Below are 27,438 nucleotides of genomic sequence, written 5' to 3' on the forward strand. Positions count from 1 at the left end.
GCACCTACAATGACAGATACAAGTTACTACAAATAACTACTAGTTGAACTAAAGTGAGAAACAGCGAGAAGCACAGAGATTTCCAAGAGCTCCTAAAATTTCAACAGTGGCCTTTATCTACAGAAATTCACCATTACTAAGTCACTTTACTACTTGTGCAAAAAAAAACAAAAAACCTGCCAACCTAAGGATATGGTTCATATCTAACAGGCGTGGGTGCCCACACTCTCCATTTAATTGTGTTGGGCGTGAGCCCCTCAGGGTTAGCAGTGAGGCCGGAGCTTCTGCAGGCACCGTCCCCGCCGCTGACCACACACACACAACCTCCTGTCCTGAAAATCTGAAAGAAACCTCAGCTGTTCCATTAGCAGCTGACACACTCTCCAAATACTCCTATGGCCTGTTTTGTTTTGTTTTTTCCCCCAACTGGAATCAGAAATCTTTTAAGACTCTTAAGGAAAAGTTATTCATTTAATTAATTAACAGCTTATCTGCAATGGGAGTGTTTCCAGTGCTTACAAATGAGTGTCCTTACACACTCAACCATCCCCGCTGGCCAGACTCCAGGTCTCGGGCGATTCCAATGACATCACCTGACCAAAGGGACAGGTTCTTGCCCTGGGACATGTCTGGATAATGAGTGAAGGGCCATCCGGAAAAGAAGGTGCCAGCTGAAGCAAGCCTAGGTTTTCCTCCAGTGGAGGGGAAAATGCTCTCATCACAAAAGCATTCATCCCCTCCCCCAAACCACTTTTTATGGCGAGACCTTAAATTGGTTGACTTGAGCATCAGCCAGATGCTGATAGTGGTACCCCAAGATCTCCAGTGGCAGAGCCCGACTTCTGCCCAACATAACCTGCCAAAAACAGTGACCTCGCTGTGCAACAATCTTGAGGTCCGAAATAAATACCCAAGGAGAGCCATAACCTACCCGGTTCTGGTCTGACCTCCGACATGCACACAAATGCATAGGGTTCCCACGTAACCCAGCCCCTTCAAGAAGGTATCTGGTTAGCAGACAGGAGCTTTCTCCGAGTAGCGATAAAATCATGAATTGGCATTTTGGGTGAAAGTGAATTCCCCACAATCAGATCATCCTATAAAGCTTTAAAGGAAGATTCTGGGCCCATGCAGACCTCTCACAAGACAGACACCGAAGAGACCCTACCTGAAACCATTTGCTCCCGCTAATCATGATACTGGAGTACACCTTTGTAGGACCCTACTCCTTCCTCATAAGGTCTAGGGACTCTGGGCTCTGCTCCCCCCACCACTGTGACCCTCACAAGTAACCAGAGGCCACACCAGAGACCAGCAGATAGATGCCCTCTGAATGATAAAGGCAAGTTTCCACGTTTAGTCATAAGACAGTCCTGAGAGTCTGTGCTCGTTCTTAAAGCCTGTGACACCCATCTGTCTCCTCCTTAGCCGCAGTGACTTCGCACTTCCAACAAGCCAAGGAGTAAGTAGCGATTATCCTGTCTAGATTCTGAGCTTCATCGTCCTCAGAGATGCATGCGGCAGGAAGCTGCCACGGCACTCCAAGCCGGAGATGCTGGCTCAGTCCCTTCAACGTGCTACACGGCATCCATGCACTCAGACTACACCAGGTGCTTTCAGAGAAGACGTGCAGAAGGCAATGGGAGGAAGAGAGTGGCAGGATTTTGATCAGTCTGTAATTATTTTATTTAATGTCTGCACGCTCGTGATATCATTGCCATCAACGTGGGTCAGCAGGAAAAACTGTTAGAAGATACAACCGGGTCACCCTCAGGAGAATGTGCATTCCAAGGCCCAGATGCCTTCCTTTTAATCATTCCCATTGTATTTTTTCAATAGTGTGGTTTGTGTGGTTTTGGGTTGTTGTTTATTTTTTTTAAAACAGCCGGGAACCAACAAGAACAATAAATATTTAACTATAATAAGAGCCGCTTTATAGGATTTAAGGATTATGGCCAGTAATCCTCCAAGTATTTATTCCAAGTAAATGTAATGATGTCACCTTTTAGTTATTTATTATAAGTGAGCATAATCTTTGAACGTTTGACTGGATTTTCATTCATTGTTAAATGCAGATCCCAGGGACCAAATCCCATCATCATTCAGTCTTAAATTCCCTGCCATTGGTAGAGTGCGTAAGATGGTTTCAAAAATACAATACTTCTTATTAAAACTAGTAACACTAACACACATTTGGGGAGCTCGGGGAAAGGAGGGTTGATTTTTCGTGATGGTGAACATCACAACAGAGGCTGTGCGGAGGGAGCAGTGGCAGGGAGGGGGGTGGCCCTCAGCTACAAGGCAGGTAACGGGGCTGGGTTCTCAAAGCCAGCCGGCAAACGCAGGTCAAAAGCAGAGTTATATTCAGTAGCCCTGATTTCCTTTTAATATTCAAATTTTACTATAAAAGGTTAAAAAAAAAACTAAAACCAGGAAAATCAGAGTTTTTAAAAGTACAACAAATAACAGGACAGCCACCCACAAATCCCCTTGTGCACTGCACATGATGCCGAATTAGCCTTGGATTCTAGACTTTCATGTGTATGATGTATCTCTAGGAAACACACAGACGCTGGGGAAGTCAGGGCTAAAATCTCCCTTTCACATCCTCTTTCCTCCTTCCCCAGGAAAAAAGTAGGGGGCGAAGATCAGCAGGTTACCCTTTCTCATCCACATTTTCATCTAATGGTTGTGCTCCAAAGTTTTCAAAATCTAGACAGATACATTATCAGTACAATTTTGAAACTTCCTGTTTTACTCAACACTGTGCTTTTAAGATTTATCGGTGTTGACTTACGTAGATGTGTTCTGTTCATTTGATTCTTAGTTAACCTTCCATTCAGAGAAGACACTGTAATTGATTTACCTGCTCCCCACTGATCTGTCCACATGCCTCCTCGGGCGCACGAGCAAGACCTTCTCCTGTGTGTGTACAGGGCAGTCCCGCAACGGGGATGGGTCTTCCCTTCACAGTTCTTCATCACTTTCCTTCTATACGGTGCTCTGGATTTTTTGTTGTCTGCTTTCTGCTTCCTGTGGCTTATTTCATGGGTTCTCTGTAACCTGTCATGAAGAGTTTTCCTTTGCATTTTATATGAAAACCCTAATCATGTGCCTTCTTCAGATTTTAATCCACCTAGAATTCAGGTTTTTATCTGGAATGAAGTAGGCATCCGATTTTTTTCTGTAAGGTAATCAATTTCTTTCTTTTGTTCATTTATTACTGCATATATTCATTTTTCCACCTGCGGAACAGTCTACCCCAGCTGACCCCATGCTGACTCCCCTCTACCGCACAAGACAGGGTCTTGGGGTGCTCTCCCTCTGACACCTTGGTCTGCTGACTCACGTCTGGGCTAAAAGGACAAAGTGAGACTTGATTATTTTTTTATTTTATAATATACTCCCATTTAATTCCCTCCAATGAGAAAATAATTCCGTCTCTCTCTCAGAAGGGAACGTCACCTCGTTGTTGCCCAACTTACAGAGTGATGCTTTTGCTTCTTACTGTGCTTTTATGCCTCTCGGCATATTTAGTTCTTCAGCAATATCCCCAGGCAGGGGGTAGAGAGTAATAAAAGTGATGTTTGCGGGCGCCTGGGTGGCTCAGTGGTTTAAGCCTCTGCCTTCGGCTCAGGTCAGGGTCTCAGGGTCCTGGGATCGAGCCCCGCATCGGGCTCTCTGCTCAGTGGGGAGCCTGTTTCTCCCTCTCTCTCTGCCTGCCTCTCTGCCTACTTGTGACCTCTCTCTCTGTCAAATAAATGAATAAAATATTTAAAAAAAAAAAGTTAAAAAAAAAGTGATGTTTGCATAGCAAAAGCATTACAGAACATACAGATGGTGACCTAGGCATTTTGTATGTGTATATCACGTTCAATGGAAAACATTCTTGGGGCACCTGGGTGGCTCAGTCAGTTAAGCATCTGCCTTCAGCTCAGGTCCCAATTCCAGAGTCCCAGAGCCAGGGATGGAGCCCCACATTGCACTCCCTGCTCAGTGGGGAGCCTGCTTCTCCCGCCCCTCCCTGCTCCTGCTCTCTCGGTTGCTATCTCTATCTCAAATAAATAACCTCTTTCCAAAAAATGGAAAATATTCTTTTAAAAAACAGGATGAACAGAAATTGCATTTCCAATGATTCAGCAACTGATCTGCCCAACTTCTGAAAAGTTTAATAGGTAATCGTTCTTTGCTCAAGGAATCATCACCTCCTCAGACTTGATAAAAATGGAAATACTGCCAATCTCTTAGAATAACTTTTATCTCCTTAAGGATCCCCACTTTCTCTCCCTTAACCATTATAAAGGCAAGGAGGGGACATGGCCAAGACCTGGCAAACCAACACGTGTGAATGCAAGAAAAGAGGGAAGGAGCAGTGGGTTCTACCCTTACACCTGCTACATGTTTTTGACAAATCATAAAATCTCCATATCAACAATATGAAATGGGCTACGTGAAAATTCTTTGCATGCTACAAACCCTCACACACCATTTTCACACCTTTATTGCGGTATAACGAGTGGGGGCGCCTGGCGGACTCAGCTGATGGAGCATGAAACTCTTGATCTCAGGGTTATGAGTTCGAGCCCCACACTGGCTGTGAGATTACTTCAAAAAATAAAAATAAAATATTTTAAAAAGTAGGTAAAATTGGGTTGTAAGGATCTGTTTATACACCCGAAGTACAAGTCCTTTGTCAGGTATGACATGTGTTTTGTACCCGGTCACTTTCATCACAGTGCCTTTGAGTAATAAAAGCTTTTAATTTTGATCAAATCCTACCAATTTTTTCCCCTTTAAGAGGTCACAATTTTTGATGAAACAGCTTTCTAATCCAACGGTACCAAGATCTCCTTTCATGTTTTTTCCTACAAATGTCATAGTTTATAACCATATTTTAAGTCTACGATCCATTTTCAGTTCATTTTTACGCAATGCATGAACTCTGGGTGAAAGTTTACTGTTTTTGCACACAGGGAAGCAATGCTTTCAGCGCCTACTGCTGAAAAGCTTACACTTTCCCCACTGAACTGGCCTGGAACACAGTCAAAAACGAACTGACCGTGTATACGTGTGGGACTATTTCTGGACAAGCTATTGAATCCCCCTGGCCTAAGTGTGTGTTGTTACACTATGCCGATCACTGTAGTCTGATCAGATGTCCTGACTCCAGTAGGGTAACCTCTCCACGCTCTGCTTTCTCAAATCACGTTTGACTATCCTGGGGGTTTCACATGTCCATCTACACGCTAGAATCTGCTCGTGACTCCCTACAAACAAGCTTGCTGGAGTTTTCACTGGGATCCCACCGGAGCCACAGCGGGTGACTCGGGCAGGACTGGCAACTGAACACAAGTCTTTGGGCCATGAACAGACTCTGCCTCTCTCCTACATATTCTTTAATTTCTGTCAACGACGTTTCAGTTTTCTACGTAGAACAGGTATACACATTTATGCAAATTTATTCCTAAGTATTTTATATTCTTGATGCTGTGCTGAATGGCATTTTTTTTTTAATTTTCTGATTGGGAGGTTCTAATATACAGGAATACAATGTATTTCTGTATCTCAACCTTGTAAACTGTAACCTCACTAAAGCCACTTACTAGCTCGGGTAGTGTTTTCAGGTTCCACAGGATCTTCAATACACACCACTATTCCACACGCACAGAATGCAGGCCACATGCATGATATTAAGGTTTTTAGCAGTCACATTAAAAGTAGGTAATCTGATTTTAACAACACATATTTTTCACATTTAGCCTCCTTTCCCCCAAATATTATCATTTAATCATGGAATGAGTTTTAAAAACTATTAATAAAATAGTTTACATTCTTGTTTTCACACTTGGTGTTTAAAAGGAAGTGTTTACACTTGGGAGCATCTCTCAACCCAAAATATGGAAGCGCTCGTGTCCGCACGTGGCTTCAGTCTACCGTAAGGGACAGTGACTCGTGTGCACGCACACATGCACACACAGTCACCCGACGTCTCATCTTCTCGTCTGCATGTCTTTTGTTGCTGCTTCTCGCTGTCTACACTGGCTGGGGTGTCTGTACAGTGTTGAGGAGACCACCATGGTGGGAGGGATCTACCCTGACCTTACTCGGGATCACAGGGGGACGGCGTTGAGTCTTTCACAATCAGGAACCATGCTACACTTTTTCACAGTTGCCTTGAATCAGTTTGAGGTGGTTTTTTATATCCTAGCCTGCTGAAAGACACCCCACAAACAGGTGTCAAACTGTGGCAAATGCCCCTTCTGCATCTCCAGATATGAGAGCACCAAGATTTACTGAAACCACGTTCATGTGACGAATCACACCAACTGATTTTGTTAATGTTAAACCAACTTTGAATTCTTGAGATAAACTTCATTTGGTCATACTATATTTTACCTATAAAATATATGAATATATATAATATATATTTTCTTTTCTTTTTCATGACCGTTTTGGTCTTACTTTTCTTTCCTTGTAAGGTCTTTGGTTTGGGTATCAGAGTAACGGTGACTTCATGGCATGAGAGGGGAAATGTTCTCTCTTCTATATTGTGGAAGAATCAGTGTAGCATTGGTTTTATTTTATCTTAAAATTTTGGTAAGAGCTCACCAGGAGAGACATATGAATCGGAGTTTTCTTTGTGGGAAGACATTTAACTACATATTCAAATTATTTAAACACAAAGGGCTATTCAGGCTATCCATTCCTTCTTAAACAAGCTCCATTAGTTTGCTTTTCAAGGAGTTTTTCCCCCTCTATCTAGATTGTGGGATTTATTGGCAAAAAAGCTGTTCAAAACATTCCTTTACCTTTTAAACACTGTAGGACCTATAGTGACTATCCCTCTCATATTCCTAAAATTGGAAATTTCATCTTATTTCATTATTTCTTATCAGTCTGGTTAGTTTGATCACTTTTATTGACCATCTCAGAGAACCAGTTTAGTCTTATTGACTTTTCTCTATTGTCTGTCTACAACTTCATTGTTTTCTGCTCCTTTGTTTAATTCCCTTTCTTCTACTTTCTACTACCTCTTCTAGTTTCCTTTTTTTTTTTTAATATTTTATTTATTTGACAGAGAGAAATCACAACTAGGCAGAGAGGCAGGCAGAGAGAGAGGAGGAAGCAGGCTCCCTGCGGAGCAGAGAGCCCGATGTGGAGCTCGATCCCAGGATCCTGGGATCATGACCCGAGCCGAAGGCAGAGGCTTTAACCCACTGAGCCACCCAGGTGCCCCCCTCTTCTAGTTTCTGAAGGTGGAAGCCTAAGTGACTGATTTGAGCCCTTCACCTTTTGTAGTATAAATAGTCAATATAATAAGTTCCTTCAAGCCCCACTCAGGGTACATCCCCCAAGTTGTGAGGTATCACATTTTCATGTCATTCCGTTCAACATACTCTCTGATCCCCCTTGTAATTTCTTCTCGGAGTCATGGGCTATTCAGAAATGTGTTGTTTAGTTTCCAATTACTGACTGATTTTCCAAATTCCTTTGTGTTACTGATTTCTATCGAAGTCCATTATGGTCAGAGGACAAACTTTGTATGATGTAATCCGTTCACATTCAAAGGGAATTTTACAGACAAGAATATGGTCTCTCTTGAAAGATGCTCAATGTGTGTTTGAGGGAACATAAGGTCTGCATTGTTCAATGGAGTATTCTAGGAACATCAATCAGATAGCCTGCTCGACAGAACTTGCAAAATCTCCTCTATGTTTGTTGACTTTCTTTCTTACTGTCCCATCAGTTTTGAAGAATGGTGCAATCTTGGAGTAAGACTGTGGATCTTCACGTCACCTATTTTGAATCTCCTACGAGGTGCACAGCACTTGAAACTGCTCCATCGTAATGAAGAGATTCCCTTTACATTAGGAAATGTTCCTCTGTCAATGGTACCTTGCTCTCCCAGCCCTGGACCAAGAATCACTCCTTGGTATGGAGTGATACCCGGTATGGAGGCCCCCTCCTTCCTGGAGGCTCTCTCGGACACTGTAGGTTCCTTCCACTGTGTGGGCTAACTGATGCTTAGTGGAGACTTCACAGGACCACCCACAAGTCTCCAGAGCTTTCTTCTCTCTCTCTGTCTCTGTCACTCTCTCATCTCTCCTCTTTGGTTTCCTATTCTGAGAATTTCAGCTCATTTACCTCCCCAGACTATGAACTCAGTTTCTTCAACTTCATGAAACCACTGAGCTCTGCTTGGGTCCTGCCTCCCTGTGCTGGGGCTGGAGGCACTTTTGAGGCAGGAAACTGGGGCAATCATACAACCCCCTTTTATTTCTATTCCTATGAAGGTCAATTCCCTGTAGTATCCCTTAGCCTGTGTCTCAAAACCATCATGTACTGTATTTGTCCTGTTTTTCAGTTAAGGTAGGAGGGTAAACTGAGTCTCTATTACTTCATTGGTGTTTAGAACTGGGCATTCGAAATGCCATCCTCTTTTGAGTAGAATTATCACACGGATGACTTTATAAGTGTGCTTATTAATCTCAGCTCTGAATTTATTAGACAGCAAAATTATTAAACCAGCTTATGACAAAATAAATGTAACACAATCTGTACTCAGAGAGACTGATATATATTAACAGAACAAGAACGAACGCTGCTCTTTAAAACAAAAGCTGAATTTGAACAACCAAATGAAAGCAGTCATCAATCCCGTGTAGCAGAGCTAAAACATTTACTTGGCCAAAAGACTCCACCTTTGGCTTAGGACAGCTTTCTGTTCTGTTCTGGGTTTTTGGTGTTTTTCTTTTTTCCTCCCTGGGTTTTTGTCCCCCCTCCCCCAAGCAGTGATAAGTGACCCTTTCAAAATCTCTCCTAATTTCTCCCACCTTCTTTTCTCATCGATTTCCTCTGAGGTGTGGACCACTCCCCACACCGGAAGGATGCTTGCGTCTCACCAGCGTCACCCCCTCCCCGAAGCAAGGCCGGGGGAGCAGGAAGAGCGCACAGTCTCACGCCACCATCACCCGCCACTAACAGCGGCGTCTCTGAGCCTTCGCAACGGAGACCACCTTGCAGCCTGCCCAGCCCCAGGTGCCAGCACACGCACCTGTGTGGACGCACGGGACCCACGCTTAGAGGGGACTGCAGTGGGTCTGACAACCCTGGAGAGACCGTCTTGAAATTCCTAACATTGAACCTTGAACCAGGGGCCCCGCATGCACGTTTTGCACAGGGTCCATGTCTCATGCAGCCCCTGTGAGCACGGACGAGGTAATGTGTGTTTTACGTCCACCACGAGCAAGTAGAGATAAGACCCACAGCTCCTCTCATCTCGGTTCCCTCGCACTTTGGATGAGTTAAATCGTGCGCCCACGCCAAAAGAGAGAGAGAGAGAGAGAGAGAGAAGAAAAAAGGAAAAAAGAAAAAAGCTATATTGAAGTCCTAACCCCAGTACCTCCGAATGTGGGCTTATTTGGAAACGGGGTTACTGCAGATGTAACTGGTGAAGCTGAGGTCATACAAGAGTAGGCTGGCCCCCAGGGTGACTGACGTCCCTATAGCAAAACAGTAGCATGAAGACAGACGGACCCGGGGGGGACCACGTGAGGACAGAGGCAGAGGCTGGCCATGTAACGGCAATCAGAGGGATGGCATGATGGCCAGCCCACCACGAGAAGCTGGCAAGACGCGAGGAAGGGCTCTCCTCTGATGTCAGAGCGAGCGGGCCCGGCCACACCTTGTTTGCGGACCTGTGGCCTCCAGAACTGGAGGGCAAGACAGGTGTGCTGTCCCAAGCCACTCAATCCGTGGTACCTGAGACACTGATATGGCACCGAACTCTGCAAACTGCCCCAAGCTGCGTGCTCCCCAGGGGCCGAAGTCAGCTCACCCTTCCTGGCGAATGTCGTTTCTCCTTAATGCTCTGGAGAGTTCCCGGGGACACCCGTGCACGTGGGCTACAAGCTTTACAGCAGCCACGAGGAGCCATGACTCCCAAGTGCGTTCTGGAGGGTGACAGCCAGTCCTGGCTGGCAGTTGTGGCTCTCATGGAGGGGAGGGCATCTGGGCACACCCCAGGAGCAGAGAGAAATGCCTCTATTTTGTGGAAGTGAAGCTGAGATGCGGAAATGATTATAAACTCCTTTCTGAGGCCATAGCGTCTAAAAAGTAAATGATGTGAATCCCAGGGAATGTGGCTATCATCCCCAGCAGGGAACACAAACCTTTGGACAGAAAAACCTAGAAGGAAGACTCCATTGGGCCAGAGCAGGGCTTGAAAATACTAAATAGACCATCTTTAGGCAGAACTGAACCCTCCTCCTTCCCCCTCCCCCTTGCTCCTCAGCCAGCACATCGTCCACCTCTCCCAGCGCGACTGGTACCCTGCCTGCCCTGTGCGTCCACCACCCTGGCTGCCAGGCTGGGGGTCAGAAACAGAGAGATCCACAAAGCCCCAGGCAGAGGGGGCTGGTGACCCAGGGGACAAGACACACGGTCCATCAGTACCTGGAGGACCTGAAAATTCTTCAGTCCACTCTACACATAAGAAAATTACATTCAGAAGATACACACACACACACAAACACACACGCACACATTCATAAAGCACTGTAAATATGGATGAAAGGGAAAATCTCACACTGATATGGAAAATACAGTATTCACCTGTTTGCCCCAATTGTCTGTTTATCGCGAATCTAAAAGTTTACTGTAGAGTCTCCATGCAAACCGCTTCCTTGGTCTGGGGGGCACACCTCGCTCCTCTATGGGATTAGTGGCTGAGAAAAGGAAATCTGAAACGCTGAACGCTGGGGAAGCAACTGAGGTGTTGCTAAGCAACTCTTAATAGGAAATAATTGAAACTCCGGATTTATTTTCTCCTGAGAAATTGCTGCTCCGGCCTGGAGTCCAGAATTCAGTCCCCGTCGTGCTAGCAGCGTCCCAGCAGGCGCGCGTAGGCCCGCACACAGCCCCCACCTGACATGGACGGGTTGCAGGATGCACGGGTCCCCGCGTTCCTCTGGATCTAACAACCGCGTCCCCCTCGATTACACGCACAAGGTAGCTGGCGTTCCATTACAGACACCACCTCTCCCGAGGTCATTCACAAACACTGAACACGGCGAGCTCTCACACAGCCCACAGCCAAGGTGCCTCCATTTAAACCGAGTCGGTAACAGATGTTCTGGAAGTCCACATCTTTCTTCCATAAAATTCTTCCTGCCTCATGAAATTCCAGCTCTTTCACGACAACACGACAAATTCCAGAGTGCAGTCATGACTCCTTTCAACGTCACGATGACTTCTCCAGGGGGTGCTTCCAGATTCCCTGAGCCCTACACACCGCGCCGGCCTCCTCGTGACGGCGGCCACCCCCGACCTCGCCAACCAGGAGCACGAGAGCCATCCCACGCAGACTTCAAGTAAGGTCACAGACAGAACCCAGAGCCCGTGCAGCTCAGGGTGAAACTGTACCAGGCTGGACGGGCCTCTGTGCCCGGAGCTGGCATCCTGGCAAATGCCCTCCCAGGGCCCTTGGAGTCTGAGGGTTTTTCATAAAGGGAGGAAAGGGCCTCTGTGCAGGTACACAGGGACTAAGAATGGACCAGAAGAGAAAACCAGCAGAAAGAAGTGCAATTACAAGGAATCTATAAGGAAGCAATGTTAACCTTAGCATAAAAGCAGTCACTAATTCCCAAACGATAATACTGGCTCAGATATGCACATGGACATTTACTTCTCGAGTCAAGGACGTACCATTTCTCTTGTTGATTCCTCTGAGGAATGAGACACCTACGCCCTTCAACTGGGAGTATCTGCTGACAAATTGAAACAATGATAGGATCAATTTTATGGCATCTCTAAGTACCGGATTCTTCTCTATACAGTTTTTCCAAACAACGTTTAATGCCAAAAGGGGCTCAAACAGAACAATTCAGAATTTCCAAATATGTCCCTTCCTCATCACAATCATCCTGTCATTTGTCGAGGCAGAACAGGAAACACCCCACCTTCTCAATAGCGAGGAGCACAGAACCATGACGCACGGTGATCCTGGTGCCAGAATGCTACATTCAGATTCTGTCTCCCTCGCTGTGTGACTTTGGGCAGGATGCTTAACCTCTCTGGGTGTTCATATTCTCACCTGCAAATTGCAAGCAATAATGGTACTTACTTCAGAGGGTGGTAGAGATCAAATAAGTTATGGATAAAGTCACTGACTGCTGCTCGGCACAGGGGAGAAGTATTTTCTATCACTATGAAAGCGGAGGAGGCGAGCAGACAGGCAGGGGACGTGTATGTGCGTTCAGGATCTGCACGAACCTCTGCACTGTGATCCCCACACAGGCAACCCCAGCTGCACGCTGGGAACAGAGCCCTGAACAAACATGTTCCCAAGACCACTCGGTCTGTAAAATGTACAGTGATGTGGCGCGAGTGGGGAAGATATTCCAGAAATGCAGAAATGAGAAGGGCGGTGCATGCTTCATTTCCACACAAGAGTCTAACTAAAATGCCCATCTTCAGGACCCAGGTCTGTGCTCCTCAAAGAAAAGCACAGGAGGGGAAAGAGAGGAGGAGGCAGAGAGATTGTTCAGCAAAGCTTGGTCTATTTGGGCAAGGTTGGGGCTCTGGTTGGGGATGCCCAGAGAGGGTTGCGGTAAGTTCCCAGGGCACAGCACAGCCAGGGTGACGGTCCCCTCACTCCGGCTGGGAACTAACAGTAGGAAGAAGACAGAAACGCCACCTCCGCACACAACCGACAGAAATGTGCAGGATCTCAAAATAACTACACTTCAGGCTGGGTCCAGCTGCGATGCGCTTCCTTAAAATTCCCGTTTTGGGGAAAAAAAAAAAAAAAAAAAAAAAAAACCAGGAGAGCAGCCTCTCCCCTTGTCTTCGTCGTGAAGGCCAGGGCCGCTCTGCTCCAGGCCCCAATAAAGAGCCAAGAGTCCTCCCAAAAAAAAAAAAAAAAAAAGAATTCCCGTTTTGTCAGTACATCCTCTGCCATTAAAACAACAACAACACATCTTTAGAAAAACCCTCAACTTTTGCTGCTGTAAGGAGATAATTATTGGCATAACATTTTCATTCTTCTCAGGTGTGTCCTTTTTCATAGTGAGTGCACAGTGCCCCCCGAGAAGCCTCACTGGTGCACAAAAGCTCAGAGATGGGAGCTTTGGGTCCTAAGGCGCGATCTCCCCGAGCTGGATTTCCCTTTCCGTTCACATGCCACTGGGTCTCCTGATAGTAAAGAAATTCTTTAGCAGCATTCCAAGGGACTGCACTGGAGGAAAAGCAAACCAGTTCTCGCAGCCTACGAGAAGCCGTTCTTTCTGATCATTTGTCCTGCTTTCAGTAAAAAAAACAACAACAACAACAAAAAAAAACCCAGATGCTTGCACACTGATGTCCTACTTTTGTAAGCAAACACACAGGCACACGCTGAATGTCTGGTGTCCTTTTAAGTCATGCGACCAAGGAGCGGTCTTCTTCCTGGAGCAAATTACTAGCCTTTCAAGTTGGTGGCAATTTAACAAATCTATACAATGACTCCAGCATGGTCCCTGTGCCAAAGCCGCAGCGGGGCTGTCGGAATGGAAACGCTCATTTAACTCTATTCAGTGAGCTGTTGGGATGGGGGGGCAGGAAACAGGAGAAAATGCAAATGCGACTGAGCTGTCTTGTCCTCACTTGGCCAAGCCGGCGTCTGTCTGCTAGGAGCCAGCCATGTGGGGGACCGCCCTCCTGCCACCTTCTCAACGATATTCTCGTCCAGGAGGGAGGCTCCTAAGTCAGGGCTGTCAGCGGAGATGAAATGCGTTCATTCTTGCCAGAAACTCATTACATAAAACACCTAAAAACTTGGGTTTCACCAAGTAAACCAAAGCATTACGAAAACGCATCAGGCAAAACTTCTCGACGTCATTCATGCGGGAGCCCAAAAGAAGCACTTCCGTGATTCAGACGGGCAGAGGTGTTCCTAGCTAAGGCACGAACATTCGTTCGTGATGCTGTTTACACGGCCAAGCGATCGTCGGATTAACGTCTCTTTGTGTTCGTGAGTGTGGGTTTGTTTCAACAGGATATCCACACGCTGGAATGTATCTAATTCCCAACATGCTGGGTTCAAGGGCACACATTTAATTCCACGGTGGATTTGCAGTTTCAGCGTCGGCTGACATCAAAGCAGTTAGGGGACTCCAAGAAGTGAGGGCAGACACCTGAGCACCAGGCCACACAGGACGGAGGTGGCTTCTTGCAATCCACATAGGGAACAAAGTGTCTTCCCGTGAAATCAGAGCCATCATGAGTTGAGCTGTGTCCCCCAGAAGGGGTATTTTCAAGTCCTACCCTCCAGTCCTATACCTGTGAGTATGATCATTCTTGGAAACAGGGTCTTGGCAGTTGTCATCAGTGGAGGATGAGATCCCATGAGAAGCCCTAAATCCAGTATGACGGATGGGTGTCCTTACAAGAGAAGGGACACGCAAGAAGAATGGAGTGTGACTGGAATGGTATGTCTACAGGCCCAGGAATGCCAAGGGCTGCCAGGAGCCACATGTGGCTGGAAGAGGCAGGAAGCGTCCTCCCCTAGAACCTGCAGAGGGAGAATGGCTTTGCCCACACCTCGATGTCAGACTTCCGGCCCTAAAGCCCAGAGACACTCTCTGTGAACCTCACTACGCCTCTTCCTCTGGGGCTGACCTCTCAGGAAGGCCTGTGTCCCATGGCTCTGGCACAGGGACAGAGGGACCACAGCTACGCTATGAAGCTGCACAGGCATGTGCTGAAGAGGGAGCGATACACCCCGTACTCATGGCCACTGGTGTCTTAAAAAGAAATAGAAATGATCCCACTTCGCCTAACAGAACAGAGAAAACAAATATCTTATATAAGCCTCCACGAACATTCAGTTCAACACTGCTCCAGTATTTTTAAACCACTCAGGGAAATAAGATGGGAAACAGCAACTGCCCTTCTCGCCTACCGTCTCATCACTGGGAAAGCCGGAGCCTGGCCAAGGGCATGCTGGCAAACCAGCCCAGGCCAGAGGCGCGCACAGTCTTCATCTAAGACACAGCGAAGCAGCCAGAGCCACAGAACCAGCGATGTACCGTCGACTTCCCTCCGAGTTGCTGGAACCATCCAGAACATACCGTCTTTCAGTCCTTTCCTCCAGGAGGCAGCTGTGTGGGACAAACATCCACAGGCGGGTGGCCAGCGGCACAGGGGGGAAGGGGACATGGAGAGGGACCTGATCGGGTGGAAGACAAAGTCCGCGAAGGCGGGCAGGGAGACTCGTGCCCCGTCGGGGCTGGAGGGCACACCGCCCCAGGCCTCCTCTCTTCCCTTCTGCGGGATTCCCCATGCCTCCGTCCACACCGCGCCACCACTCCTGGGCGCCCGCCAACCTTCTGTCCGCCTGGACCTCCTCAGGCCGGATGCTGCCGAATCAGTCCTCGTGCCTGATCAAGACAGACAACCCGCGGCACGACTCCTCCTCCTCAGGCTAAAGGCATCACTGAGGCACGACAATGGACCCCGCCAGGGTGTCTCAGACCTGGCGCCCCTGACATGCGGGGCTGGAGGAGGTCTGGTGGGAGCTGCCCTGCTCTCTGTAGCAGGACGTCCAGCAACTGCCCTGGCTGCTCCCCACTGATGACAGGAGGTTGGCCCCAGCAGGTGGGGCGATCAGGTTTGTTTCTAGATGTGGACTACTGTCCCGCCTAGACGTGACACAGCTCCCAGCAGGGGAGCCCTGTGTCCCGGGAGGGAGGCCTCGGGCGTCGGGTAAGGTGCTCCCCAGTCCGCCGGCCGCTCGGCTGCAAGGTCCTTGTCACCCTGTGTCTTTGTTTCTTGTAAAGCAGGGTTATGACAGTGCCCCCCTCAGGGAGCCACGTGGGGATCAGTGAGGGTCTGGCAGGAAGGGCACACAGGCAGGGTCTGGGCCCGTCCTCACAATGTGCGTGCGAGCCGGGGGTATTTTGAGCTCGACCCTGAAGACGCTGGTGACGAGGCTCTATGTTCGGGTCATCTGGGCGGAGAAGCGCACATCTCACCCGGAGAGAGGCTCGGCTCGCCCTTTGCCCTGGGCTCCAGCGTCTCTCCAGCCCCGGAAGGTCTCCGTGGCCCGTGTGCTTGGCCAGCAGAGTCTACATGTGATCCGGGCAGGGGCGTCCTCGGGGCCACGCGTGGTCAGCGGTATCTCTAGGAGGGCCTCGGGCTGGAGCTCTCGGACGCAGAGCCAGGCTGGAGGCTGAAGTCAGCTCTGCCCGCTGCAGGAGACCGAGCCCCAGCGAAAGCCCCGGACACAGAGGCTTGGCCCGGATGCCACTCGGTGTCTCGTGGGACATTAAGCAGCCGAGGGCAGTGCCGTCCATGACTCCGCAGACAGAGGACACGAAGCTCCGGACGTGGTAGTTTTCCTGGACGCTTCCCTTGGCTGATGTCGGTCTGTCCTTATTCCTTGCCATGAACCACAACCGTGACAACCTGCCCTGAGTTCTGGGAGTCCCTCCAACAAGTCAGCAAACCCCAGGGCGGCGAGGTAAGTCCCTGTGGGGACTGAGCCTTCCGTCTATGCAGGCTCACTCCCGCACCTCCTCGAGGCAGGACGGTGAACTCACCCCTGCCCGTGGGAGCACTCCTCCTCCTCCGGCACAGTGAACCTCCCGCCGTGCTCCGTGAAGGCTAGTGCTCCCAGAGGGCCCAGCATCACGGTGCTGGTGTTGACAGAGACAAGGCTTTGGGTAATGGAACCGAATAATTTCATTTTAAATCACTGCACTGAACGTTTGGGGCAGGATTTTAAACCCCAGAGAAGGCATGGCCTGAGCATCCCTCTTCTGGCAAGGCGTGTGAGAGGGAGACACGTGATCAAGCCCCCAGCTTAGGCACAGCGGCCAAAAGAGAGCGGCGACCCCCGGGCCTGGCTGGGGCCTTTCCTGAGCTTGGACCGGACATGGCTGTGCTCCAGGCCGCGAGCTGGGCGATGCCGGCAGGGCCCAGGCCCCACATACAAGCTAGCTCTGCCCAGCGCCCGGGAGGCACGAGGAAGGCAGCCAGAGCCCAGGGGCAGCCGGGGGGACAGGGATTACGTGGGGAGGAGGAGGTGAGACCGTCCGACTCAGCAGGAGCCTGGAAACAAGAACATCCAAGCACACAAGAATAACCAACCCTGAGACATTTAACCCGCAAACTGGGCGCCTGGGAGAGACCGATCACTGAGGAAACAGAGGTTAGATACTCCAAGAGATTTTTTTTTTAGAAGCAGGTGGACAGCAGCAGTAAAACCAAATGAGGGCCAAAAAGCCAAAAGGTAAAAGCAGAACAAGTGGACCCAAAACAAAAGAAGAAGAAGAAAATCCAACAACAAACCTGGAGAGGAACCAGAGCCGCGCATTAATGGGAACACAGAGCGAGCCGGGTCCTGGCAGAGCGCTCCAAGACAGGAAGGGCCAAGACAGGCACGCGCCCCCCCAGACGTTTCCGTCCTAGAAGGGGGACGGTCACTCATCACACGTGCGATGGAGCACCTGCAGCAGGGTGAGGGGTGTCGCCAGGTGGGGGGCACCAGGAGGTCGGGGAAGGCTGCTCTGACAAGGTCTACAAGGTCACACGGGAGCCACAGAACACGTGGGAGGAGAACCTTCCAGACCCGTCAGGGGTCCTTATCCTGACTGATTGGTTCTATTAAAATTGTAATAGTAAAAACAGAGGAAACATTACGGGTGAAGTTACAGATGCTCCAATTGGAAACTACGATTCTGCATTACAAGTCCTGGGGGTTACAATTAGGAAATACAATGCATGCAAATGGAGTGAATCGAGGACTGGAAAGGGAGAAAAAAATTCTCTTAAGATGATAACAGTGTCTATATAGATAAACTGAGAACCTCAGATTGACTAATAGAGCTAGTAAGAATTCCCTGAGATTGCTGAATACAGACTATAGTAAAAAACAACAGTATTCTTTTTTTTTTTTTTAAAGATTTTTTTATTTATTTATTTGACGGAGAGAAATCACAAGAGAGGCAGGCAGAGAGAGAGGAAGGGAAGCAGGCTCTCCGCTGAGCAGAGAGCCAGATGCGGGACTCGATCCCAGGACCCCGAGATCATGACCTGAGCTGAAGGCAGCGGCTTAACCCACTGAGCCACCCAGGCGCCCCCAAAACAACAGTATTCTTATGTGTCAACATTGACCAAATAGAAAAGGTAATTAGAAAAAAAAAAATCCCTTTTATAAAACAACAAAAAAAATGTTAGGTATCTAAGAGCAAGTCCAAGTAAAATGACTACTGATTTTATGCAGGAAAAAAAAAGTGTTCAGACATAAAAGCAAACCATACTTACTGGACAGACATACCACATCATTCCAAATTTCCATGGAATGGACATTTCCATTCCATGGAAAGTCTCAATACAATATGATAGCAAACCTCTGGGTGTTTTTTATAGTACGCTTTTATTATTTTCTAGATACTTCATATCATTCAAAGCAAAAACTAAGAAATCCCATATTATTAACATATAACTGTATATATTACACAATTATAATTTATATTATAAATATTATATATCACAATGTATTACAATATATTACATATGTTATATAACATAGTGATATAAAACTCCAGATCTCAACAGGAGTTTTCACTGGACATGATGAGCTGATTCTGTAATTCATACGGAAAAGCACACTCAGAGAATTCGGAACAAAAGGAAAACAGAAGAACCAACAGAGGATCCTTCCCTTCCAGACGGTAAGGCCTCTCATAAAGTCATACCATTAAAGGAGGTGACACTGGTGCACACCCAGGCCCCTGGGTGGGTCCCACTGCTGGCCGGCACCCTGTTTCTGTCCCATGTGCACGTGAGGCCAGAGCACAGTGTGCAGACAGAGGAGACGTGGGGCCAGGAAGCTGCTGGGAGCCTGGGGTGCATACCCAGCCCTGCCAGGGCTCTGAAGAGGACAGCGATGGGGACACTGGCCTGGGAGCCTCCCTGACAGCAGCAGAAAGGGACAGCAACCCCACCATCTCTTGCGTCCACAACAGTGTCCTTCACAGCCAGAGAGACCAAGCGGCGTTGACTTAGTCCAAGCCTCTCCCTTTGCAAGAGAAACTGAGGCCAAAACGGGATGATGGCTTGGCGGAGGCCACAAGGCAGAACCCTGTCACACTTCCTAACAGAGCCTCTGGAACCCTCACCCGGGGCTCTCTCCAACAATGGCAGCGTGGCGATGCTCTCCCCTGGTCCTGGCAATTGAGCCCTTCTGACCGCTGCCCTCTAGAATCTCTCCTCTCCTCTGGCCTCTACAGGAATTCTCCCTACTGGTCTTGGTCTCCTAATGCTTTCTCCTCTAGCACTTCTGGCCCCTGTTCCTTTCCTACTCACCCCTCACTCTGATGTCGCCACCAACTCTGTGACAGCCTGCTCAGTGCCCAATGCACTCTCTTCCTGGATGGCTGCAGAACTCCGTGGCTTTGACTATAAGCTTGAAGCTGGCAGCTTGTATATCATGCCTGCAGCCCAGCCCTGCCCCAGAGACAACCAGGGCTTCCTCAGGCAGTCCAGAGCGTGCACCCAGCACACAGTGGGAAGTCCTAAAGAGCTAACGGCCTCCACGTGTAGCGATTTCCTGAGCCAAGAACCTCCCAGGGTCAACATGAAGAACCATGGGTTTCTAGTAGGAGCATGAAACCATCCTACTGATATGACGAAATCAGATTGATATAAAATCAGTGTCAGAGAGGTCTGTGTGTCAGGAGGAAGATCCAGTAATGGACAAAGAGTCCAAGGCAAAAACCAGTGTCTGAGAATGACAGGTACAGCTCCGATCCCAGAGGCACCCTGGAATAAGAGAGAACTCAGAAACCAGGAGACCATGCAGCCAAGTGCAGCATGAGGAGTACACCCGGACCCGGCCATCTCAACCAAGTGACAAGGTGAGACCCGGGCCCGCACCCTGGCTGCTGGCAGGTCTTAGGAGTCCAAGCGGGTGTTCAGTGACTTCAGCCATGAAGCCACACTAATGTGGCTAATTCGAAAGACCTTCTTCTGAGCCACAGGTCTCCTATTTCCAGTTTAGGATCAGGTTTGCAGAACCAAGTATGTCATCAATCAAAGCACATAAAGGAAACACGAAAAACATTTTAACACCATACCTGGTCCCAGGGAGAGACGGTGCCTCCAAAACACATGAACAGGTACCCCATGGCCACGAGGCACAGCCATATCACCAAGGAGAAAAGACGCAGCAGCTTCTTAAACACGGACTCGATGCAGACGAGGATGAATATCGCGAAGAAAATCGCCAGGGCTGTCGGGACCGTTATTAAAAATGCCACGTGGTCTTCAACTTCCTAAGAGGAAGGACAATATTGCAAAGGCACAATTTAGCAATGCGGGATACCCACGGTTCAAGTCGTCAAATGCCACCACATGAATCAAGGTCAAATAGATCGAGTTGTAAAAATCATTCCAGAAGCAGGAGGGTCTGAACGTCTGAAAATTTAAATTTCCCACTAAATCACCATGCTTCTCTATAGAAATAACCCAGTATTGTATATTTAAATTATGCAAAACAGCAACACCGTCAAATTTAGATTTTCCCTGATAAATAGAGAAATGGATTTTATTCAAAAGTGAATGTAAGAATATTTACTATCAGGGTAAAAATAAGACCAGCAACTTCACTGCCTGAATCAGAGGACCAGAAATGCCCTCGCCTTAGAAAACTAACGCTTCCAAATGGGTTTGAAATGTTTTATTTAAAAATCTAAAAACGGTCTGAGTCTCCCAAGTGATGAGCTTTTATTTTAATGCATGGCAATTAATGTTTTAACGGGATCACAGGTTAAAAGAAAAGGGTCAGAAAGTACTAAGTACAGGCACGAGAGAGCAGGAAACACTTGCAAGAATGTGCCGTTTTGCTGGCGGACCTCCCCACTTCTCCAGGGCTCCAGCGGCAAAAAGAAAATGAGCTTGCAGCATTCGCCCCCAATGTATTTTCTGAGGTCCACTTTTGCACACTAAGGCTCCTTCTCCCTCTATCCCTTTCCAGCCCCACACGGACAAGAGGAACACTATTTCCACTCTATGCAATGTCGGCTCAGTGTGGCAGACTTGGTGCTTCCTTGCGTTACCATGGCTCGGATTCAGGCTCTCGCTTGGGCAAAGCACTCCCAGGAGGTCGCCACGAACAGCATTCCCCGTGGACTGGAACCCACCGAAGGTCCCTACCCATCATCTGAACATGGGGAGCTACCAAAACACCTGGATCCAAGAACCCAGATGGGCAGATCCCTAAGAACTTCCGGGGGGCTTCAGAAGAGCAGACGGTGAGATCCGGGACTTGTGGGGCGCTTCTTTCAAATCCCAGAGCCCGGCGAGCTCTTCCCTTGTGCCCACGGGTACGGGGCTCACGCCACCCCATGGGCAGCTCCAGCTCCGGCCACACCCGACACCAAACCCCCGACCCCGGGGACACGGGGAGGCAGAGCAGATCCGCCAAATCGTTCCCAGACTTCAGATTAACATCGGGGCAAGGAAAGGGTGCTGAGCCCGCCCGCAGGGTTCAGCTGACCACGCTTCCCATTCTTCGCCACCATCACACGCGCTACCGGACGCCTGGGGAAGCGACAACCACCACGGCGACCGCAACACAGAACAACACACAACTGCGTCATGTACTTACAACACCCCCGTGTGGGGCATGGTGTCTGCGCTGTTCCACAGGTGAGGAAAACGAAACCCTAAGAACGGAAATGAGTCGCCAAGGCTGGTGGCGTTGGGGAGGGGTCAGGGGGGGCAGCTAGGGAGAAGGGTTGGGGGGGCGGCTGGGGCCCCCACAGCAGACAGCGAGCGAGACCAAGGGGCCAAAGGCATGTGCCCTTCCAGAACAGGCAGGAGACAGGAGGAGCCAATGGGGAGTTCTCACTCCCCCGCCACCGCTGTCTTCGCCCGTGATTAGGTGATGGATGCAACTCACACCCGTGGCCACACCACAGTGATGGCAAAGGGTCTCGGCAGTGCCGCAGGTGGGAGGGCTCCCCACACTGCAACCCCACAAATAAATGGGCTGGGGGTCGTGACCGCATGTCCTCTGGGGACATCCAACCTGAGATCCCCACCACCTGCCACATGCACGGAGCCAGGAAATCTCACTTAATGTTAAACCGCCCCTAATGGACTGAACTGTGGACACAGAGCTCGCCCCTAGGTCACCGGGATGGCCATTGTCCTGCATGACCGGTCACTTATTCCATCAACCCCGTCCGGGGAGAAACAATCGTCTTCATTGGCCCTCGTGTCTCCAGAGAGACTGAAAATGATGTGAAGCGAAACTTAGCACGTGAAGGCACGGAAAGGATCGGAAAGCGGCGGGAAGCGGCACCGCCTGGCCTCTCTCTGCACTTGTCTGGAAACAAGACGAAGACACAGGGTCCCGTCATGCTGGGTCCAGTACAGATACCGTTTCGGGTCTCAAATACTGGAGTCTCTATCACATATACATTTTTTTAAATTTCAGGGTCCCCATCCCCGAGGAGTGCCTTGTCTGGGCTGAGGGTGACTTCCCCATGCAGCCCAGCAGACACAGCGTCTGGGTCCGCTAGTACTTCTAAGGGTCCACAACGGTGTTTTAATGTCTTTTAAAATCAAAATAAAAAAAAAATAAGCTCTTAGGGTCAAAGGGCACACACATGTTGATGCTAACACAGTTGTAAACTATAATTCTGAATCCATCTTGAGGGAGGAAAGGGACTTCCAAGGCTCCTAAGTCACACGCCACGATCCCCGGGGGCCGGTGGTGTGTCCCGGGGGCAGATGCGCAGCCGGATGAGCTGGACCCTGCATGGTGTCTCCCTTCACCCACATCCCCCAGCCTCCGGGGCAAGCTGGACTCCCAGCTGGCCCGGGGCTGCGGCCGGCCGGCCGGCTCCTGCTCCAAAGGCTGCCGGCCCCAACCCGAACCCACGGGAGAATCCGGCTCTTCCTGAAAGAGGGCAGCCGGCAGCTGAGTCTGCATTTGCCTTTGGAACTCAAACTCCAAACAAGTTTTCATAAGGACTTCTCCACAAAATAGCATCTTTTATAGGGCATCAAGGAAAAAAACAGTAGAGCATTCATTAAAGAGTGTATAAGCGTACGAGCCACATTCCTTCGCAGTCTTACTGCTGGCATCCCGCATCTCCCCCACCGGGGGAAGTAAATGAAATGCAGGAAGGCCCCCCAGTGCCTGCATCCCAAGTTCCCTTCCCTGCCCTGGTCCGCTCCTGGCAGACAGGACGGCGGACGAAGCCGCAGAGGCACACCCCTGGCTGTTTTCTTCGGAGCTACTTCAGTTTTCAAAATTCATAGCATGAAACAAACAACATAGCTTAAAATAAAATGAACTAAAACATTAAAAACACGGTCAATCCCAATGAAATGCATTTCTGCAGCCCAAGCCCACCTCCCTCGGTGGAAACAAAACTTCACCATACCACACAAACTACAGGAAACGTATGAAAATGCCTTTATTAGTAGCACTCAAATGCCTTTAAAACATGCTTTAAATAGAAAAAAAAAATTCTCCATATGACACAAACTAAGTGAAATGTAGAAAAATGCCCTTATTGCTACTAAAACATATTCAAATGCCTTTAAAAATGTTTTTAAAAAACACCTTACAATACAAACTAAATGAAATATATGAAGAGGCCTCTCCATAGGGAGATCGTGAGCATGGCATCATCTATGTAATGATAACGGGTCCCTCTTGCTTGTTCCCTGGAACATTTTATCCTTTCCTTTCCAATGCATTTTCTAGTAATTTGGGAGGGCTTCTAATTGCGAGGCCTATTAAGTACCCATCGCTTTCATGTGTTCTGTGACAGCTCTTTGGTTTCTTAAAGGCTTTTCCATAGAGCAACAGATTATATTTTCATTCTTTTCTACGTGCGTTTTTCCTTTTTTTTTTTTTTTTTTGTTAAACAGTACTACTTTTCATTTACATGGTAAAGGACAGTCTCGTGCAAAACACTGCTTTTCTATGAAAAAATACTTCGAAGTCCAACGGACTGAAGGTAGGGTCCCATCCCCACTTACCTCCGTGTGACTCAGGTTGAGCACCGAGCTTCGCCAAGCCTGTCTCTTCATGTAAAAAGCAACACGGATACTGCAAGGCTAGTGGGCACTGAGTACATGCAGGTGCACCGAAAACAACAGAGATTACTACCATGAGGGCCATCCTGGCCTTCTTTCCTTCAAATCTCAATACTTTCTCACAAAGGCTAGTCTGACCGTTCATTATTGGAATGGTGCCCATTTTGCACTCTAAATCATAATTGACCACCACAAATTATTTTGAAGGCCTGTCACTGGGCAAAAATAAATGAGCTTTTAGCTGTGATAAACATTTGACTAAAGATACATATTTTCATTCATTCATATGTATGCATGTGTGTGATATAATAGAAAATGTATTTTTCATTCTTTTCCACATATAGAGTCCTACTCCATTTTATCATGAGGTATGAAAGGAATAAACAAAAATTCTGATCAAATAATTCTATAAAATTGTGGTGAAATAAATCAAAGACCTCAATAAATGGAAAGATCCTTCATGCTCATGGACAGGAAGACAGTATGGTCAAGATGTAAATTCTTCCCAAATTAGCCTGTAGAGTCAATGCAATCCCAATTAAAACCGCAGCAAGTTATTTTGTAGATATCAACACATGGATTCTAAAGCTTGCACGGGGAGACAGAGCACCCAAAACAGCAAATATTGAAGAACAAGAAAAAATTTGGAGGACTGACCCTACTGGACTTTGAACTTCGCTATAAAACTACAGTAATCAAGACAGGGATGGTCCTGGCAGAAGAACAGACCAGTAGACCAACAGAATAAAACAGACCCACATAAATGCAGTCAAATGACATCTAGCCAAAGAACAAGACCTCAGGCCATAATTTTGTCTGCACTTCACAAGTCCCCCCATGCGGCTGCAAATAGTGGAAGATACATCTTTCTAAGCAGGTGCAGACTGGTTTTTCTTACACATATCTATAATTTTTGTGTTTACTTTAAAAATATGGTCTTGACCATATTTACTTATTCTCAGTTCCTATTACACAGGCCAGCATTCTCACTCACATTTTAAGAATGTGGATAAAGACATGAAATAAGTGTGTTTTACATAATAAATGGTTCCCATGGGGCATCAGACTTTAAAGAACTCTCCTTTCTACAACTAGACTCCAAATAATATTCCTAAAGGGACTGCTAGTTTCTACAAGTGGTAGACAAGATCTCCAACTCACTTTCCTACCCACCCCTATAAAAAACAAACAAACAAACAACACAACAAAAAAAAACAGATAAACAGAAAATATGAGTGCTAAACCCTCAGCAGGGGTGGGTATGTAGACAGGAAGTCTAGACCACAAACGACAGGGGCAGCTGGGAGGATTGAGAACCAGGCTTGCCCTGTAGACAGCAGGTGCCCTGGAGATGCCGAGGCTGAGAGCCTCAGCAGTGTGTAGATCCACAGGACAGCAAGTGTGGACAAAGGGAGCCAGAGTAAACTTCAGATGGGGTACATCCCAGCTATCTTGGAAAGAGCAGCTAACTATTCTTAGGCAAAAGCCTTCCCACTTAGAACCACAGTATTCCAAGCAATTAAAATCAGTCAACATCTTAAAACAAAAATCGCCAAAAATGATCAGTCACCAAGAACGAGTGTCCAAGGAAATAACGAATGGTTTAGATTCTCTGGGACTGCAGACACTGAAAGTGACAGCCAGAGAATACCAAATAGCCGTATTTGACACATTTAAAGGAATAAAGGATGCACTTTCAAGGATGCTCATACAACAGAAATCGATCAGGTACAAACACATAGAAAATGGAACCTGTAAAGCTGATCAATATAATCATGTCAATAAAAGCTCAACCATTGAAAAAAATATAGAGACATAAAACAGAAAAAAGCAATGGTTAAAAAGAAAATTGGTGAACTAGAAGATTAAAACGAAGAGTTTATATACAATGCAACAAAAGAATATACATATTACTTTATAATATGTAAGAGATAAAAATTATAAAAAGCCTAAGACACAGAGAATAGAATAAGATGAATAGGAAGGTATGAACAGGTCTGATTGGAGTTCCCAAATTACAAAATGAAGAGACTTGAGGACATAAAATATCTAAAGACAGATCCCTTGAGGATGTCTAGTACTAATTAGCACTAGTACTAATAAAAAACCAACTCCAGCCAGTTAAGCAAAAAGAAATACAAACATATATCCATGATGGTAAAAATGCAAAATATTAGAGATGAAAGAAAAAATCCTAAGAGTGCTTAAAGGGAAAGGAAGGACTGCCCACAAAGAACAACAGTTCACATGAGAGCAGAAATTTCAACAGTGCAAGGCAGTGAAGACAGATTTTTGAAGGAAAAATAACAGTCAACCTTATATCACCAAGAAAACGTGTGTGCTTTTTTTGGTAATAAGAGCAAAAATGAAAATATTTTTAAAAATTATTTTTAAAACAGGATCTACTATTGAGAAACCTGCTTTAAAAGAACTTCTAAAAAATTATATAATCCTAAAAGGACTGTATGCTATGGAAGAAGGTGGTGAACAAATATAACAGTAAATACATTGGCACAACCAAACATACACTGTCTATCTGAAACTATAATAAAGAATGTCTAACTTCTAGACTTAAAAAGATAAGTGAAATATGCATTAAGTAAAAAATAAAAACTTTAAGGGTAAAGATAAAATGATAAAATGCTCAATTCCAAGGCAATGAAAATAATTTTAAACCTCTATGAACTCATAAAATGGCCTCAAGATGTATAAAGCAAAAATGTACAGACCTAGGGGGAGAAGTAAATTAATCTACCAAGAGCAGAAGATTTCATCATCTCCATCTAGCTATTGATAGGTCAAGCAAACAAAAGAAAAAACAATCAAAATTAAGAAGATGCAAAATATTTGAATGTAATAATTAATAAACTTGACCTACTGGGTAAATAAGGAATTCCACACTCATCCTTAGGGAGAACAATATCTCATGTGCACATGGAATATTTATAAAAATTTGCAAAAAGTGTCAAAGAAGAGGTATCACAGAGACCCATGTTCCGTGATCACAATTTTAAATTAGCAGTTTATAACAAAAACATAAATTAAAAATAATCACATATTTGTAACACAAAAAGCACAACTCTAAACTGGAAAAAAAAAAAAAAGAAAAAGAATGGAAGAGAAATGTGTGCTGGATCTAGGAGGTGGAAACGCAGCAAGTCCTCACCTAAAGTCTTCAAAGTCGGACAGGATGACAGGCAGTCACAGAGGGCCAGGCAAGGCTGCATCTTGTCCTCACTGCCCCGCCTCATACCCTGCTTCTGTGCCCAACTTCTAGCCACTGGTGAACAGTGGTCCAGCAGACACGTGGCCATGGAAGCAGAGCGGTAGCAGCTA

General features: G+C 47.1%; 1 protein-coding gene across 2 annotated transcripts in view; it reads right to left on the reverse strand.

The window, feature by feature from the left end:
• The window catches only part of ADCY2 (adenylate cyclase 2), a 407,413-nt gene that overhangs the window by 366,502 nt on the left and 13,473 nt on the right, over nt 1-27,438 (reverse strand). For both annotated transcript variants that reach the window (XM_046000686.1, XM_046000685.1), the window contains exon 2: nt 20,121-20,318. In XM_046000686.1, coding sequence (XP_045856642.1) covers nt 20,121-20,171 — 51 coding nt within the window. In that variant the 5' untranslated portion in view covers nt 20,172-20,318. The remainder of the gene's footprint in view (nt 1-20,120; nt 20,319-27,438) is intronic.

This window comes from Meles meles, chromosome 3, assembly GCF_922984935.1.
Source record: "Meles meles chromosome 3, mMelMel3.1 paternal haplotype, whole genome shotgun sequence".
Classification (NCBI taxonomy): domain Eukaryota; kingdom Metazoa; phylum Chordata; class Mammalia; order Carnivora; family Mustelidae; genus Meles; species Meles meles.